The sequence below is a fragment of the Astyanax mexicanus genome, chromosome 1, assembly GCF_023375975.1.
Source record: "Astyanax mexicanus isolate ESR-SI-001 chromosome 1, AstMex3_surface, whole genome shotgun sequence".
In the NCBI taxonomy this organism is placed as follows: domain Eukaryota; kingdom Metazoa; phylum Chordata; class Actinopteri; order Characiformes; family Acestrorhamphidae; genus Astyanax; species Astyanax mexicanus.
In genome coordinates, this window is record NC_064408.1 from 92,078,723 (window position 1) to 92,097,453 (window position 18,731).

The window sequence follows — 18,731 nt, forward strand, 5'->3', positions numbered from 1 at the left end:
CTCTGCTGTTAAACATAGAAGCTGATAATTTTGAAGAACATTGTGGATTAGTAGTTGTAAAACATATATATATATTGAGAAAGAATAAATAAATACAAATGCAGTTTATTACATACTCTAAGCCTGAAGTGGGAGTGAGAAAGGTGACTTACCAATGAGAAGGCTGAGTGGAGGCGAGCAGGAACTAAAGGTTTGAAGCAGATCCAGCAGGCAAACATTAGTGTCTCGCACAAACTTGTTGTAATCTGCTGAACCCTCACGGCTGCACAGCTCCTGCAGGCGTCTCTTCTCTCTGCTGTCCTGCGTCCACTCCACAAGCGCCCGCACAAACGCCTGGAAACAAGCAATTAACACGTTTTACCAATCAATCCTGACTATGATACAGATACAATAACATCATATAACATAAAGGGATATGTAACATTAATACTTTATTCTGGTAAAAAGGATCCAGTAGACCTTGCTTTTTGTTATATACTCCTGCTCCCTTTGCAATTTAATCTGCCATTTTTCACAGCATTTGGACAGAAATTTCACCAGGTTCTCTCTGAAGACTGTAGATAAAAGACTGTACTATAAACAGCCTCTTTTCTACTGCAACTGCTTTTAATGACTGAGTTAGGTTTTTTTTTTTTATTTCCCTGTCTTTTTTATGGGATGTAAGCAAGCAGGAAATCCATTCTGTCAACAAAAAATGGAACAAGGCTTAAGTTAGGCAGAGAAACCTAGAACTTCTAGAACAGTGTGTTTTGGACAAATCAATCTTGAGTTTCATGTTTGATGTAAGCTGTACCCTGACATCAGCTGTGGTGATTAGCTAGTGTACCTATACCTATAGTACCTATAGGTCCCCTGAGGATATTTCAGGGTCATTGGAGTCTTCTTTACACAGCTTGCAGTCTGCACTTGCTAAGTTTCATTTTTTTTGTTTGTAAATTATTTTCTGTACAGTGGAATAGACATTTTTTTAATTGTTCTGATATCTTTTTAAAACTTTCCCAGACTAATCTGCACATTATAGATCTATTGAGCTTTTTCCATGTTAATACCACCAACCTTTATTATATCTATATTATATTTGTAGCAGCACAAAACCTTGCATCTACATATTTTTTACTTCAACATAATATCAATCTGGCAGTGCATAATATATTAATAATATAATATAATTATATATAACATAGAAATTACTCAAAATGACTCAGTTCTCAGTCCTCTCCAAAAGTATTGGAGCATTGCTGTAGACTAAAAATATTAGGGTTTGACATTAAAATATGAATATAGCAAAAAATATCAATCAATTTCAGCTTTTGTTTCCAGGTATTTACAACTGGATCTGATACACAGTTTAAAAGATAGCACCTTCTGTCTGAACCCACCCATTTGTTTTGTGTTCAATAAATAATATTTTTTCAATACTTTTGGAGGGGGCTGTATGTGTTAAACATATATTGTTGCAACCAATCTGAAACAAAAAAAAACACAAATTATGTTCAGACTCAGGGTGTTACCTTTTTTGGTACACTTCTTATCTCTAAGCACCAGGTGAGAAGATACTGTAAAGTACACTTCTGTGGGATGTAAGAGGGAACTTGGGCACCTGTTGATGCAAAAAACAAAAATGAAAAATCCACTACTAAAATCCAAACCCATAAACAGAAATAAACAGCTCTGAAAAAGAGACCACTTCAGATCTGAATCTGTTTCTTTGATTGTGTTATTTGTCAGTATATGCTTTGAGTAAAATGAACATTTTTGTATGATTCTATGAACTACAGACAACGTTTCTCCCAAATTCCAAATAAAAATATTGGTGGAATAACCCTGTTTTTTGATCCACCAGTCTTACCCAATGCTTTTGGATAATTGTATGCCACTCCTGGTGCAGAAATTCAAGCAGTTCATCTTGATGGCTTGTGATCATCCATTTTCCTCTTGTTTATATTCCAGAGGTTTTCAATTTGGTAAAATCAAGGAAACTCAGCAGTGCTCTCTTATTTTATTTTCCAGAGCTGCACATATTTCGTACTTTTTACTTATGAATGGATCATACATGTTGATGGCAGCTGTGAATAGGGGTCACTGTTACAGAAACACTACATTTACTTTTACTCATCTTCCTTACTTTACTCTTACAATATGTCCCAACCAGGGAGGTGAAATATCACCATCACTGCTCTGATGCAATTCAGAATCTACAAGGGACAGGGAGCCTTGATGTCACTGATTATGTCTTCAAAAAGGTCTCAGCACCTTTCTTCTTGGTGTCTTTGCGCAGCTGGAGATAAACACAACGGTTCCTTTGGTCTCCTACGCCGAGTCTGGAGAGCAGCTCCTCCACTTCACTGGCTCTGTTTGGGCACAGCACATCAAAGGCATCCCCTGGCTGGTAAGGCATGTCCTGATCCTGAGGAGAGACAAGATAACTCAACAAATACCATAGAAAAAGCCATTAGAAGCCAGTACCGGTTTTAGCAGCAAGTAAGGCTAAAAGACTGATGTTATCTTTAACTCATCTTCTTATAAATTACATCTCGATACAGTTTCTTCAGTTTGCTATCAACCAATAACCTAAACCTCCCAAAATAAATGCTGTTAATTATTAATATACATATACTATATTTTCAAATACTGAAATACTATTTTTTTGCCATGTGTCTTCAGTTAAATTGTGATTAAATAGTGTATTCTGCTTCTGTTATAGTAACTGTCTCTGTCATTGGAATAGTTGCTTCTTGGTTTTAAAGCATTGTTAACAATTGAGAATTTGATTGTATTCAGCCACAAAAATGGTAATAAAATCAAGATGTTGGATGATCACAATCCCACCTCATTCCCAACTCCCCAACCCATCTCAAAAATACAGCCTCATTCCAGAAAACACAGTTCTCTTGTTTCACAGCTCAATTATGGGGTTTAATACCCCTCAGGCCCACGCCTGGTATTGGGCTTGGCACCGTAAAATTTATGTTTATCTGCTCCAGATCCAGAGTTGAATTCTATTGACAGCGCATCTCTACAGGGAATAGACAGGCGGTGATTAAGTTTAGAGTGTGGATTCTGAATTAATTATCAGGTCATATCTGCCCTCCATAGGCTGCATGTTTGACACCTCTGGTAATTAAGCAGGTAATTGGAAGGAATAAACTCCATAGTACTAAAGTGTTTTTATTGGAAGTTTTACCAAATTAAAATAAAATATTAACAGGATATTAAGAGGTAAAAAGATAAGGTAAAAAGAAAGGTAAAAAAGTACATTTGTGTAAAGTGTTTTGTAGTGTCTCTTCTCCCCATATAACAAAACACAATACACAAATAGTTAAGAAAAAAATAATTATATATATTAACTGTTTTTGATTACTAAAAAAAAATAAATAAATGCTCTACAAGGGAAAAGTGCAGGACATGAGCCCTTTAAGCATTAAGTTACTGACCACCTGCACCTATCACAATAATTGTGTTATTAACTTATCATGCAATATATTTTGCGAAAAAGAAAATGCACACTGTATTTCTTGTGTTTGTTTACATTAGTAAAGTAAAATTTTAGCCAGTCTTCTAAAATATTTAAAAATATAGTATGAACTTTTCACAGGATGTTTTAGGATGTAAAACCACAACCGAAATAAACTATAATTAAGCATTTATTGCTATTTAAAAGTAGTGCTACTGCATTTTTATGAAATTATATCAATACATCAATAGCATAAAATGTTTATAAAATGACAATAATATTAATATATTACCTATTATCTTAATTATTTCAAGAAATACAAATTGTCCATAGAAATAGTTATGATTACAGACCAACCACTTTTCACTCAAAATAATAAATTATTATTTTTTTTATCATATTAATAGCAAGAGCCTGGAACCCCTGATTATTATATTCAAAAGAATCAACATAATGACCTGGTAGTTTGTCATTAATACTTCTTATGTAATCAGTTAAAAGTTAAAATATATTTAATTTAATATATTAAATATATATATATATATATATATATATATATTGGACTGTAAATACTGAAAGCATTACATTATTGCAGTCCAAAAGAATAAATACTATAGAAATAAAAAAAAGAATAGCGTGAACCATTTAATGTTGCTTTTTAAGTTGAGCGTGTGTTAAGTGTCTCACTGCAGTGTCAGGAATGCAAACATACTGCGATATCCAGCTCCACTAATATGGCACTTTTCACTGCATCATCTCGGGTTAAATGAAGCGCTCTTGAAACCGGCACTTCACGAAAGTCTTCCTTCAGCACATGGACACTCTCCTGTGGGACAAGCAGAGGCAAGCTGTTTCAGCACAACCACTAATGTTCTAATATTAACGTCATATCATCATTTATAATGCTGAGTTCCATTAAACCACCATATTTTTTCCTTATGGCCATCTCATCACCATTAAAGCAACAGTTTGGCAAAAAAAAAAAAATCAAATGTATTCAAATGTAGCCGATGAGCCCAGACCTTCCTGCTTCTATAGTTTTACACTATAATTTTGATCTACAGGGCTAATAAATAATAGAAGCTTTTGTGCATGGGGAAAGCGTGAATCAAACACACTCACCCCAAACCACAAAAATGTTAACCCCATACTAAAATGTATAATTTAGTAAATAAAGTGACTTCTGTGTGAATTTGTCTGGGTTATTCCTTGATTACAGAAGGGTATAAAGACACCTTGGCTTGCAGATGGTCACTTAATGAGTTAAGGGCCCATACTTTTTACCTCACTTTTTAAACTAAAAGAGTTTTGTGTAGTATGCAAACATTGTTACATATAGAACATGCAAAGAAAGTACTGTTCAAAAACAGTGTCATTAATTTAATGTTAGTGTGATGTTATGATTAACACATTTGTATATTGACTAAACAGACAAAAGTACAAGATAACCTACAGGATACACCTATGTAAGATTTTAGGATTCTAACTTCATAGGCATTAATGTGGAGTTGGTCCCCCTTTGCAGCTACAACACTTTACACTCTTCTAGCAAGACTTTTGTGAAGAGAGAGATGTTATAGTTTATCCCAAAGGTGTTTAATGTGGTTGATATCGGGGCTGTATGTAAGGTGGTCAAGTTCTTCCACACAAAACTCAGCCAGTCATGCCTTTATGCTTTTATGCTTTACGCCCTGCTTTGTGTACAGGTGTTCAGTCAGCTGGAATAGGAAAGGGTCTTCCTCAAACTGTTTCTCCAAAGTCAAATGCACACAATCGTATAAAATAAGTAAGTATGCTGAAGCATTAAGATTTAACTTTACTGGAACTAAGGGGTCTAGGCCAACTCCTGAAAACCCACCCCATAGCATTTACCCCTCCCCTGCTGTTGCTGTGGTTCATAAATGTTTCCACTTATCAATAATTCCACTCACTAATTTACTAATGTGTGTAAAGGCTAGGTGCTCTATTTTATATAACCATGGAAATGGGACTGAATGTATCACCTGAATTTAATAACTAATTTATGTCCCAATACTTTCAACAATCTCTAAATAATGTGCTTCTGTGATTTCTGAGATGTATGAGTAATTAAATACGCTTTCTATAAACATGGACATATAATGTTGTCCAATTTGACCTATATAAATCAACTACACATGTACATATGACTGTATATTAAATTATTTTGCCTATATTCTACTATAGAATTTGTCTATGTACAATGTTTTGGATACCACCCTGTGTAAATCTTTTATATTTTTTACAAAAATAAAAGACACAGGTTATTTTTATTAAACATTGTGAAAAATAGTCTTATCAACCCCACTGTAAAAGAATCAGACATGACTTCACTGACCAAATGCATTTGGAGTAAGCTGTAAAAAATGGTTTTAGCTTGAAGTTTTGCTTTAATGATGTAACAGAGCGCATCCTACCTCTTCAACAGGGACGTCTTCCAGACGCACCTCTAGATACGCCGGCGGCAGCGCAGGGACGTTGAGAGCAGACTGAGACAGAGGCGGTACAGACCGAATCAAAGCTGGCTCCAGAGGGGCTCCGGAGGGTTCTGTTGTTTCACTCTCAGACGCAGAGGTTTCTGCCTTTTCCTTTTGAGTCTCCACATCACCGAGCTTCAAAAGATGAAGGCTGACCGCAGAGGAGTCCAGCTTTTCTTGGATTTCTGCACCTTGTTGAGTGCTTTTCTCAGTAGCCTCACCTTGGGCAGTACCCTCCTGATTTGAGTCAGACATCCTGGAAAATGCCTTTTTTAGAGCTTCCCAAAGTCCTTCAATCCAAGGATCCACTACTACCTCTAGCCTGAAGACAAACAAACAAACAAACCAAAATCACCAGTTACATCATTTAATATTACAGTGTGCAATATTATATGATATCAATTATTGCATTGGTTCACAATTATGGTACACTGTAAAAAAAAAAAAAAAAAACTTAAAATTGTCCGTAATGTGATTTTTTAGGTCAGCTGAACAAAACATATTTAATTGCAACATAAACTATAGCAAACTAATTGCTAAAGCTAACATATTAGCTTACTTGTTTTTTAAGTTCCTCTATTTGTCCAAATGTTTTTTTTTTTCAGTTCTGCCAAACTGAAACCTTTCTAGTGTTTATCTCAGTTTACAACACACATGATCCAGCTAATCTGCTAAGTAATGATTCCTTCCAAAGGTAGTACATTAGAGCAGAAACCCACTAAAATGTGCAGGGCAATGGCCATTTTAGGATCTGAGTTAAAACTAGTACATACTCATCAACCACTTTATCAGAAACCATTGTAGATTTAACTTTCTGTAGTTAGAGCTAGAGACAGTAGCCCGCCTGTGTATGCACAGTTTGTACGGACATCAGTCTCAACCTAACAGTGTCAAACTAGCAGTGTAAAACCCCCAGAAACACTGTGTCTGCTTCACTCGTATCAGCTCTATTATCCAGTTTAACAGTGACACTGCTGTGCTAAAGATTAATTAAACCACCACTCAAATATGTGTGTTGATATGCTGGTCCCCTGCCAATGATGACAACTAATACACAGCAGATATATGGGCAAATTCCCATACAGAGATTAAGCCTAGCCTTTGACTACACAGCATTTTAAACTGAGATATTTACTTAAACAGAAAATACAATTATATAGGACTAAGCATAATCCCTCAACAGCAAACACCATACTGCGCAAAATGCACTTATTTAGCATCCACGAATACATTTAAGAACCGTTAAGGATTATATTTCTGTTTTAATTTATAACATGATCAGGATGTATAATCAGATATTAAGAAAACCTTCATTAAATTTTAAGCACTAACAGAAATTTGCAGCAGGGCTTCAAACAAAATGTTCTTTATTTTTATATCTGTGTGGGTTTTGGCTTCCAACCACCATCCACCATAGGACTCCACAGTCCCATTTCCACACCTTGGGTTGTCAGGTATACAACACAACAGCACGCAAATAGTTTGCTGCAGCCATAGAAACAGACAAGCTGTCTATTTTTTTTCTCCTGACTAGGTAATCCCTGAGCGTCAGTAAGGTTTAATAACCATAACTATGTAACCCAATGTACAGCATGTTTTTACCCAGTGCCATCATCAGCATGACCCGTTGCATAGAAATGTTTTGCACCAAGTTCCTGCAGACGTTTGTCGATGGTCTTTCCACAGTTGCAGAAATTGGCATAATTTGTGTCTCCCAGCCCTGAGAGAAATACAAAAACAAAGAGCATTGATTTAGTCAGTAAGAAAAATGCTGTCCCTGGAACATCTGGAAGAATGCAGGTTATGAGTGAAATCATCTAGCACAGTTAAACAACTGTTCCAAAATGGCATTTTGTTCAAAAGTGTTTGACTCATTTGTGCAGGGCTGGATTAACATACAGGGTAGGCAGGGGACCACCAGTATGCATAAAGAGGCTCATTTCTTAGCTGGGGAGAAATTGAAAAGTCATTTGGTAATAATGGTAATAATGGCATTAATGATCGACAGGAACAAATTTATTCAGTGCCTACATTTAACTACAACACATGACTACTAAAACTGTATGATTGCACAGATAAGCTGTGCCACTAATACGACATACTGTTCATATCCCACAGGTTCAGTGTTGTGTCCACATACAGGCATCTATAATTTACCCAGACTATTATGCAAATCACAGTATTTTTGTGTAATAGTTTATGTTGCAGTTTAAATGCATGCACTAAATATTCTGTACTTCAGTATTTTGAAAGGTCTTTTTTGTTTTATTACAACTGTGTAACATTATTTATTATGTCACATTATTATATTATTTTTTGTTTGTTTCCGCTGAATGTTTGAAACTGAACATTTATACAGTCGTATCTTTTTAAAATAATTATGTTTTTCCATATTGCAAATGATATCGCAAAAATACAATGAAATATATTAATATTACTTTAGGGGCATATTGCCCAGACCTACTTCTAAGTACATTTTAACATTTATACACAATATTGGAACTTTGCATACACAATACATGTATACACAATAAATATATATATATATATATATATATATATATATATATATATATATATATATATATATATATATATATATATATATATGATTAAATATAAGAAAATGTGTTCTATATACAGTATATTTTCAAAACAAAGTTTTACAAAGTATTAATGGTCATATTTGAGGTTTATATTCTGTAGTCTATGGTATTCTTGATAATACTGTTAAGGGGGCCCTTGGAAATGCTATGTGTACAGAGGGAGGCCTGCATGCACGGGCGCACACATACACACAGTAGCTTACCTAGCAGTGCATAGTGCAGATGAGAGTAGTGATCACCGGGCAAAGACTTGTTCTTGATTTTCTTTACGAACTTCAGTGCTGTGTCCGGAGGCTCACCATCTCCAGTTGTAGAAACAACGAAAACAACAGGGCCGTGTTCTCTGTCCAAGTTATACTACAAACAGTTGTCAGGAAAGCACATCTGTATTAAATTCCCTAGACCCAGTGGATTTTAAGTATTCTTCTTTTCTGGCAGTATATCATACCTTGTCTCCTTTACTCAGACAGCTGATCTTAGCTAGGAATCCATGCTCAGTTGCCTGCTCAGAGATCTCCTCCGCAATAGACTGAGCCTGGCCTCTCTGTGAGCCGTACAAGATCAGGAACCGAGGTGCAACTCCACAAGGCATGATCTGCACCCTGTGTACAGAAACAAGGCTGCATGTCATTCAGATAAATGTAAAACAGTCACTTCAGAACAGAACAAACTGTGTAAATATACACATTATAGAATTAAATATTTGATACACACATACAGTCATGGCCAAAAGTGTTGGCACTCCTAAAAGTTTTACAGAAAATTATTGCAATTACACATGTGGTTATACACATATTGTTTCCTTTGTTTATATTAAAACAACAAACAAATCAAAGGAAAAAAACAAAATTTATATAATTTCATGCAAAACTAAAAATAGGCCAGACAAAATTATTGACACCTTTTAAAAATTGTGGGTAAATAACTTTGTTTCAAGCATGTGATGCTCGTTTAAACTCACCTAAGGCAAGAAACAGGTGTGGGCAAAATAAAATTACACCTGAAACCACATAAAGGCGAGAAATTGACTTAGTCTTTGTGCCAGCTGTGTGAGGAGTTGAGAACAAAAACTATGGAAAACTTTCAACAATTTAAGGTTACAAGCCTATCTCCAGTGATCTTGATTTGCCAAAATTCCACGGTGCCAATAATTTTGGCCAGCTCATTTTTGGCATTCTGTGTGAAATTCTATCAATTTTCTTTTTTTTTATTGCATTTTTGCTATTCCAATACACACAAAGGTAATAGACTTGCATTAAAACATGTGGGATGTAGTAATGTAAGAATTTTCTGGAAATTTTTCAGGGGTTTAAGCAATTTTGACCATGACTGTATATTTCAGTAGCTTATGGGTGTTCAATATTACCAAATATGGGTGGTCCAGGTAACTATTTCTACACTATTTTTAACAAGCTCAAAGTAGCTCCACAACTTATTGCCCCACCCCTAAACCCCTACATCACCCAGTGCCCACCCCAAAAGACTATGCCACCCATTTCTTTAGCCGTTTTCAAGTTTGAACTGAGGCTGGAGCAAAAACGTGAAACATACCATTTAAAACATGAATAACCCAAGTCATGAAATTATTGAAAACGTATAGACGAGATACAGTATCATTATTATATTATGTCCTGTGCCCTACTAGGGCCGTATTGCAGCCCCGAGTTTGAGAGACCACTGTACTAGGTTACATAACACACTCAACTAGCTAGGTTGTATTATCCAGCTACCTAATACCACCAATTACCTGAATCTATCCCCCTCCTTTAAAACACAAACAACAGTGGTAGCTAGTTAGCTCCAGGTAGACAGCAGCAACCTAACGTTAATCACAGATACGCTCAGAGTGCTCATGATTCAACTTTAATTCAACATGAATCAACTTCATGTTTATGTTGATTCATGAACACTTTACCTCTCTGAAGGTAGCTACAGGGTGTCAACATGTCAACAGTGTGCCCTCAAACAGCGTGAACTACACAGAGCTACAGTGTAAAATGAGCTACTCGCAGAGATTAACTAATTTATCAATCCAGCCTTACCTTCATTATATTAATGTTCATAACCGGGGGAGCATTACATCAGAATAACGTGTCTTTCCTACCGGAATACAGATAAACTGCACACAATACGATCTACACGTGTTTGAGGCTGCGCGAATAACCAACCTATTACTACAGAGGCGGGTGAGTCACAGCGCGGACTCAGCTGTACTGAAGTAAATCCACATGCCGTGCAGATCGTGTATCAGAAAAGCGCGGAAATATCGCGATACTGGAATAGTCCATTTACAGTAGGTTTATTAAAAAAAAATATTTAACGTGTATATTCTATACTTAAGTACTATTTTATTATTCTATGCAGTATTATAATGTTGTATAAAGTGTTATAAGTTATATTTATTTGCACTAACATGAATAAAAAGATACATTAATGTTGAGGTTCTCCCGCGGGCAGACTGCCTTGGTTCGGTCCACGCCGCCCTGAGATCCTTCCAGAAGTGGCCGGCAGGACCACGCAACTCTCGGTCTGAAATATTCACCAGATTAAGATTAACCCAGAGAGCTGAGTGAGTTCATCTGCTGGGAAAGATGTCTACGCTAGGGACCCTCGCCTTCGACGAGTATGGAAGGCCGTTCATTATCATTAAAGACCAGGATAAGAAGTTCCGGCTGACGGGCCTGGATGCTCTGAAGGTAAATGCTAGGCTAACACTTTGTTTGAGCTGAAGCCGCCCCTGCGGACTCGCCCTTCCCCTTACTGTGATTTATATATTTAATATGTGTGCTGTATTTAATAAACTGAGTAAATGCTGAATTCTGGTTATGCGCTGCTGGTTAACCTATCTGTTTGTTTAATTAGTTAATTAGTTAGTTATGTTAGTGGTGTCTGTAAACCAGTATGCTGGCCGGTGTTCTATCGAATTGTGCTATCCATCGAGATGTGCTTCCCAACACAATTGCGCATGCGCAAAACTATGTTTTAATTTTTCATTTTTAAAATTTTTTTTTAAATAGTAAAGTTAATTCTGTACTACGTATGTGCATTAAACAACCGGAGCCCCCCTGACATTATTTGTCTGAGTGTTACAAATGTGTAAACGACTTTTGATAATAATAGTAAAAGTAATAAATGAACAATGAAAAAAATACTGCTTATAATCATCCCTTATAACTCTAAACTGTATCCTAATACATTGATTCAGGCTTTTAACCATCCTACCAATAGCATGAGGCATAACAATATGGGTTTTTTCTGGCATTTTAAAATTTTAAACATACACTAGGATAGCATGGTCTGACAGGGTAGCACAACTCGACAGAACACCCGGCATGTCTATAATACCCATGTGCTCGGCCTGTGGCTGTTAACGCTGGCTAAGCTAAGCTAACTGGAGGAGCAGCAGCCACAGCCTAATCCACTGCGCTACTCACTCACTGCACACTGCTCCTCAATTATAGCTAGTTTAGCTAGGTTATATATATATATATATATATATATATATATATATATATATATCTTATTACAAGTATCTTAACCATAGATAATTTCAGGTTACAACTTTTGTGCAGTTTGTAGCAAAAATAAAATTCACACTTTTCTCGTTTCCCATTAAATATCTAATGGAGACTGATCATGTCTGCCCAGTAAAATGTATTTTAATTAAATCCTGATTATATGGAGCGCATTATTAGTGTCCTAGCATGGCATGAGCATCCGAAACAACGCTCAGTTAGGGGTTTTACTGTCATTCTGTATGCAATAATGTTGTTAAGCAACATATTATTTTAGGGCCACATTTCAGGCTAACTAACGTAATGTTACAATTTGTTTTGCCGTTTTTAGCAAAAGTAAAATTTCAACTGTTCTCGTTCCCTATTAAATATATAGTAGAGACAGCTTGTTTGTCCATAATTTTTGTTAAATAAAATATATGTTTATTTTGTTGCAGTAGTGTATTCTTGAAATGACTTGTTTAATATAATTTTTTTCCACAGTGCCAAGAATATCGTTATTGCAAAAAGTCCCTAAAATATTGTGATCTTATTTTGGGGCCATATCGCCCACCCATACTCTACATGCTTATAGCAAGCAGTTTTAGACCAAAATGATTAGGAACTCAAGGCCCAGCTCAGTTTTACTAGTAAAACTGCAATAACTCTGACTAATCCATGTAATGCAGTTTTAACAGGTGTAATCTTTTATTACAGGTAAGAAAATTATTTTTATTGGTAAAATTAAATCTACAGATCAGTAAAAACATTCAGACATTTAGTCACATTACCAAGACCCCTTATCCTAATTTAATTTTAAATTTTACCATGCATATGTTACCCTTGATTAACATGGAATTTCATTCTTTGTTTATTTAACTGCATTTTGTTCTAGTAAAAATCCAGTTACAGATATCTACAACTTCTGTCGTTCTTGTAGAAATTGTATTTTCATTATAAACACAGTAATTCTAACTGCAATTAAAAAAAATAATGAATTAAATTATTCTAATTAAAAATTGATTTATTATTATTATTATTATTATTACAAGAGGGAATTTCAGTAAATAGGCTTATGCATCTGTCAAACATTTTAAAGAACACTCAATTTATTATTTTTTTTTGTGCTTGTCAGAATTCATTTACTGATAAATGGACAGGCTTTAGAATCATCAAAAAATGCACCAGTGATATCTGAAAACTAGATTTTAGAAAACTAGATCTTGCAGTTTCTTTTAGAAACTCTGAGGTTTTTAATAATAAAGACATTGTATAGAGCTTTAATTAATTTGTAGATTTGATATTGTTACTAAAATAATTGATGGCTGTAATCTAAAATTAGTTTTCACTAATTTAAACTACATTGCAGAGATATTAAGAGGCTATGACATCATCTTTGTATTAAATGCATATTACATAGGTTTAATATGTGTTTTGCTTTTGCAGTCACACATCATGGCAGCAAAGGCAGTGGCCAACACCCTCAAGACTTCACTGGGTCCAAATGGTGAGATACTTCAGTTTGGTCACATTCCTGTTATGTCCTGTCTTCAATTTTAATTAGTAAATTTGTATGTTTAGTAAGGAAGGGCCAGAATGGAAATTTTGTGTTGATTCTCATAACCAGTATTTTTGTGCTCGTCTGAGATGTTGATATATTAGCTACATTAGATTAATTTTGCTTGTGCATAAAGTCTTGTCATTAGTTAGCAAGCACTTACACCTTGAGAAGTTCTCAAAGCATTTGTGGCATGTTAATCATGCATTTGTTGAAATCATGTTAAATTAAATATAAATGCTACATCAACATTGTATAGAGCAGGTTTGTCCTTTTCACCTCAAAGTAATCAAAATTTCTCACTTTAACGTGAGGTCTACATCTGATCTACAACCATGCTTTTATTTAGTTTTCATTGAGCATTTTTTAACAAATTAGGTGGAAGTGATCATCAAAGACCGAGAAGGGGTTGCTGCAGTTTTTTGACAACTGACAGCAGGACTGCAGATGTTCTGTGCTGTTAAACTCTGTATAAGAAAATCTGCCACTACCTAAAGTGACTTCCTTTTAAATGCAGGACTTGATAAGATGATGGTGGATAAAGATGGTGAAGTGACAGTCACCAATGACGGAGCAACAATCCTCAGCATGATGGATGTGGATCATCAAATTGCCAAACTCATGGTGGAGCTCTCCAAGTCTCAAGATGATGAAATTGGAGATGGCACCACTGGAGTAGTTGGTAAGTATATATTGGGTAGGGCTGGGCATTATATCAAAATGTCATGTTATTAGTATAACTTACATTACAGTTTGTCACCATGCATTGTAAATCTAATGTTCACAATTAAATTAAAATAGCTCTAGTATCATGACATTATGTTAAAACCATAAAGCTTTAATCATCTGTTAATTGTATAAATGTTTATGATGTTCTGATCATCTGCTTTGTTCTGTCTTAGTTCTTGCTGGAGCTCTCTTGGAGCAGGCAGAGCAGCTGCTGGACAGAGGCATTCACCCAATCCGGATTGCTGATGGATATGACCAGGCTGCCCGTATAGCCATTGAACATCTGGACAAGATTGGCGACAGTTTCCCAGTGGACCCCAGCAACACAGAGCCACTTATTCAGACGGCCATGACAACACTTGGTTCTAAAGTGTAAGCTCTGGTTTCTTTTTAATGGAACAGAACATTATGAAATCCAATAAATTGCAGTTACAATATTGCTTACATTATTTGGTCCATAGCCTGCTTTATTTTGTAGAAAGTTTCAGATTATTTGAATTCCTGGATTCATTAACATAACTATATAATGAACTATAGTTATAATAAAAAAAAAAGGAATTAACATTTTCCTATTTGTTTCTCAGCATTAACCGATGCCACAGACAGATGGCAGAGATCGCAGTGAATGCCATTTTAACTGTGGCCGACATGGAGAGAAAGGATGTTGACTTTGAGCTCATAAAGATGGAAGGCAAAGTTGGAGGAAAACTGGAGGACACTCAGCTTATCAAAGGTGTAATCGTGGACAAGGAGTTCAGCCATCCTCAAATGCCCAAGGTATAATTTTTTTATTATTGTGCTTTTTCTCACAAAATGTATGACTGCATTTTTTAAATAGGGATCTTAAACACAGATCTGTTTAGTGTTCTGTTAGGAAATAATTCAGTAAATTTTTAATCTCGAATTTTAAATAAACAAATGAAGCTGCTCATTTTACCCATGCAGTTTTCCAAGACTAATTTCTCAGTCATGTTTGTAATGTCTTGCACTTATAGGTGTTAAAGGACACAAAAATCGCCATTCTCACCTGCCCGTTCGAGCCACCCAAGCCTAAAACCAAGCACAAGCTTGACATCACCTCTGTGGAAGACTATAAGGCTCTGCAGAAGTACGAGAAGGAGAAGTTCCAGGAAATGATTCAGCAAGTTAGTGGAGTCCTGATTGTCTCTCTGCCTAATTGCTTTGATTTTTTTTTGTGGATATTTTACTGTAGCATGCAAAGGTTTAGCAGTAAATTAAAATATTAAATTGTTTACTGAACCCTGTGTTCAGAATTAAGTCACTGAAAGAAAGAAATGTATGTTGTTTAAACACAGAGACTGCACTCTTACAGTAGAACACAATGCACTGCTTTTGAATGTGGGGGAAAATCCTGTCTTGTTGGTTCGATTTGAGCATTTTGATTTGATGTATTTTTGAGATTTTTTAAAAACGTAATTATTTTGATACTGCTTTTATCAGGTGAAGGAGAACGGTGCCAACCTCGCCATTTGCCAGTGGGGTTTTGATGATGAAGCAAATCACTTACTGCTGCAGAATGAACTCCCTGCTGTCCGCTGGGTTGGTGGACCTGAGATTGAGGTTTGTAAATCTTCCCTGCATCCAACATCACTAAATATTTTGCAGTGATCAGATTATGCTTTAAGTTTTAAATGTAACAAAATATTTTACAGATGCAGCACTTTTTTCAGTTTAGTTTATGTGTTGGGGCAGGAAAATGCTTGTTTAATAAATAATAGAAATTGCCGTTAACCAGTTCTGTATTATTCCAGCTCATTGCCATCGCCACTGGAGGGCGCATTGTACCCAGATTCTGTGAGTTGACGCCAGAGAAGCTGGGCGCTGCTGGCCTAGTAAGAGAACTCTGCTTTGGTACTACTAAAGACCGTATGCTCATCATTGAGGAGTGCAAAAACTCCAGAGCTGTTACCATCTTCATCCGTGGTGGAAACAAAATGGTAAATATTTAATTTTGTAATGTATTTTTTGGTGTAATCTTTCTATTTGCTGTATTGTTACTAATGCATCAGTAAAAGAAATCCTAATAAATAAAACAAATACTTTATCACAAACAGTGAGACACTTTTACAATATCTGGTGTGTATCTCAATATGTTGATTACCATAAACTGCAGTAGTACTGGCAAGAAAAAAAGAAAAAAGTACTGTCAAAACAATTATATGCAATTATTTTTCAACATTATTTGCTGCAGTAAATACAATAAAGTGAAATTAATAAATTCCTGAAGCATACATTTGATCAATGTATTTAAGAGCTATCTGTATCACCACTCCACAACTCCATACTTGTTTGTTACATGTTTTATGTGTTTTTTTTTCCTCAGATCATCGAAGAGGCTAAGAGAGCACTCCATGATGCCCTGTGTGTTATTCGTAACCTGGTTAGGGATAACAGAATCGTTTATGGTGGTGGTGCTTCCGAAATATCCTGTGCTCTTGCTGTGAATGAGGCAGCAGATAAGGTAACCATATATAAAACAGCCAAATATTTTTTCTTGATTTGTGTGTGCATTTTTATATAGTATTACAAAGATATTTTACTACATAATATATTGTTCAAATGTGTACATATAATTTAGTGTTTTCTGTTTACATATTCATTTACACTTTACATTTAATTTCACATTTATCTGAACTATAAATAACTTTGTAATTACTTTGCAGTGCCCGTCTTTGGAGCAGTACGCCATGAGAGCTTTTGCTGATGCTCTAGAGGTCATTCCAATGGCACTCGCCGAAAACAGTGGCCTGAACCCCATTCAGACGATGACTGAAGTCAGAGCCCGGCAGGTGAAGGAAAGCAACTCTGCACTTGGAATCGACTGCCTGCGTCTGTCTACAAATGGTATGTAGTTGACTGTGTAATTAAGCCATTTTTTAACAGATTTAGATAGGTCTTTAACAAACAATGCAGAAACAGATTTTAACAAACTTCCGTTAGCTCGCTTGTTCATTCCAGACTGCATTTCTGAACTTCTCTGAACTGTTTTTAAATCTCTGCAGATATGAAGCAGCAGCATGTGATTGAGACGCTCATCGGGAAGAAACAGCAGATTTCTCTGGCAACCCAAGTGGTGAAGATGATCCTGAAGATAGATGACATCAGAAACCCTGGAGAATCTGAAGATTAGTCTGTGTTCTGTCTCTTTCAATGGAGATAGTGTTGTCAACTTTCTGGTCGTTATTTATCGTTTGATACGCGCTTCTCAACCACTGTTCAGAGCAGAAATGGTCATTAAAATCTGTTAGAAATGAATGGCTCTTGTGTGTTTGATTAAAACTCTGATTGGAAGGCAACTTGTGATTTATTATGGGACCTAGATTAAGTTTGTCAGATGGTTGAGAATATTATTTTATTAGCCATAAAGATTACATGTTGCACATATGTTTTCAGCTAATTTTGTAGCAGCTGTATGTATGTTAAAATCAAGTGCATTGGATGATTAGTGCTGTGAACCTAGTAGTACTTCAGTTTGGTTACAGTGTTCCCCACAGCTCAATTGATATTTTTAAGAAAAATAAACTCTGTAAACAAATTTAGTTGTGGGACCTATACACGTATGTTAAATATAGAAAAGCAAATATATGAAATATATTAGTTTATTTAGTATAATTATATCAAAAACCACTGCATGCATGGATGAAAATAAGTTTTGTTGCATCAAATGAATATTTTTTATATTCCTATGTTAAAGGCAGCTCAAATGTAATAAACATGTTGGGTGTGTTTGCCCTGTATTCAGGACTAAAGGTTAGAACTCAGATGCTGATTTCATTATGATACAGGGTTAAATGCTGTTCATCTCCTGCTGCTTAGATTGATTAGCATTGTATTTACTTAGCAACTCAGATTTTTCAGCCTCTTATTCTAGATTCACACATCTGTCCTTTTTTATCAGAAACACATTTCCTATAGCTGCACATATAGCTGTAGGTTTACAGTTACAGGCTAAGGAACTAAGGTTGAATCTTAGTTCATGTGTTGTAGGTGTTCTGGATAAAGCTGCATCTGCACAGTAGATTGATTAATTATATGACTGTCAGATGACCGACTTATCACAGCCTTTCTTTATAGGTTTGTTCTGGATTAAGTAACATGACACATTTCCTTTTATGCAACTCTACTATGACACAGCACACTGACTGGGTCTAAATGTGTTAGCAGAAAGAGAGACATTTAAAATGTTTATATACTATGCTGGAAGAAAATCTCACTCAAACTGGTTGAACAAATTAACTACAGACCAGCATAGGGAAGTTGAATGTTGGATGGTTTAGGTAGGCTATATGCACAACCAAGCTAGAAAACCATTATGACTAAATTTACCAGCATTTCCTAAATAAAACGATGCATTTTTATTTTGTCAACTCAACT

At 35.6% G+C, this 18,731-nt stretch overlaps 2 protein-coding genes across 3 annotated transcripts in view; one reads left to right on the top strand and one right to left on the bottom strand.

Annotated features, from left to right (window-relative positions):
• mtrr (5-methyltetrahydrofolate-homocysteine methyltransferase reductase) overlaps positions 1-10,727 on the bottom strand; it is a 51,377-nt gene extending 40,650 nt beyond the window's left edge. The window contains exons 1-10 of one of the 2 annotated variants that reach the window (XM_049485534.1): positions 10,598-10,685; positions 9,517-9,555; positions 9,004-9,157; positions 8,759-8,912; positions 7,552-7,669; positions 5,890-6,271; positions 4,167-4,280; positions 2,254-2,407; positions 1,512-1,600; positions 153-333 (exon numbers count right to left, since the gene is read on the bottom strand). In XM_049485534.1, coding sequence (XP_049341491.1) covers positions 153-333; positions 1,512-1,600; positions 2,254-2,407; positions 4,167-4,280; positions 5,890-6,271; positions 7,552-7,669; positions 8,759-8,912; positions 9,004-9,147 — 1,336 coding nt within the window. In that variant the 5' untranslated portion in view covers positions 9,148-9,157; positions 9,517-9,555; positions 10,598-10,685. Of the gene's footprint in view, positions 1-152; positions 334-1,511; positions 1,601-2,253; positions 2,408-4,166; positions 4,281-5,889; positions 6,272-7,551; positions 7,670-8,758; positions 8,913-9,003; positions 9,158-9,516; positions 9,556-10,597 lie in introns of both variants that reach the window. The other variant, XM_007254763.4, reaches the window with a different exon arrangement.
• A 301-nt stretch (positions 10,728-11,028) lies between these two features.
• On the top strand, positions 11,029-17,612 carry cct5 (chaperonin containing TCP1, subunit 5 (epsilon)). The gene is made up of 11 exons (XM_007254764.4): positions 11,029-11,251; positions 13,496-13,556; positions 14,125-14,289; positions 14,510-14,708; positions 14,921-15,113; positions 15,332-15,481; positions 15,798-15,917; positions 16,109-16,294; positions 16,681-16,818; positions 17,021-17,201; positions 17,360-17,612. Exons 1-11 carry the CDS (start codon positions 11,147-11,149, stop codon positions 17,485-17,487), a joined length of 1,626 nt encoding a protein of 541 aa, XP_007254826.2. The 5' UTR covers positions 11,029-11,146; the 3' UTR covers positions 17,488-17,612.
• The last annotated feature ends 1,119 nt before the right edge of the window (positions 17,613-18,731 follow it).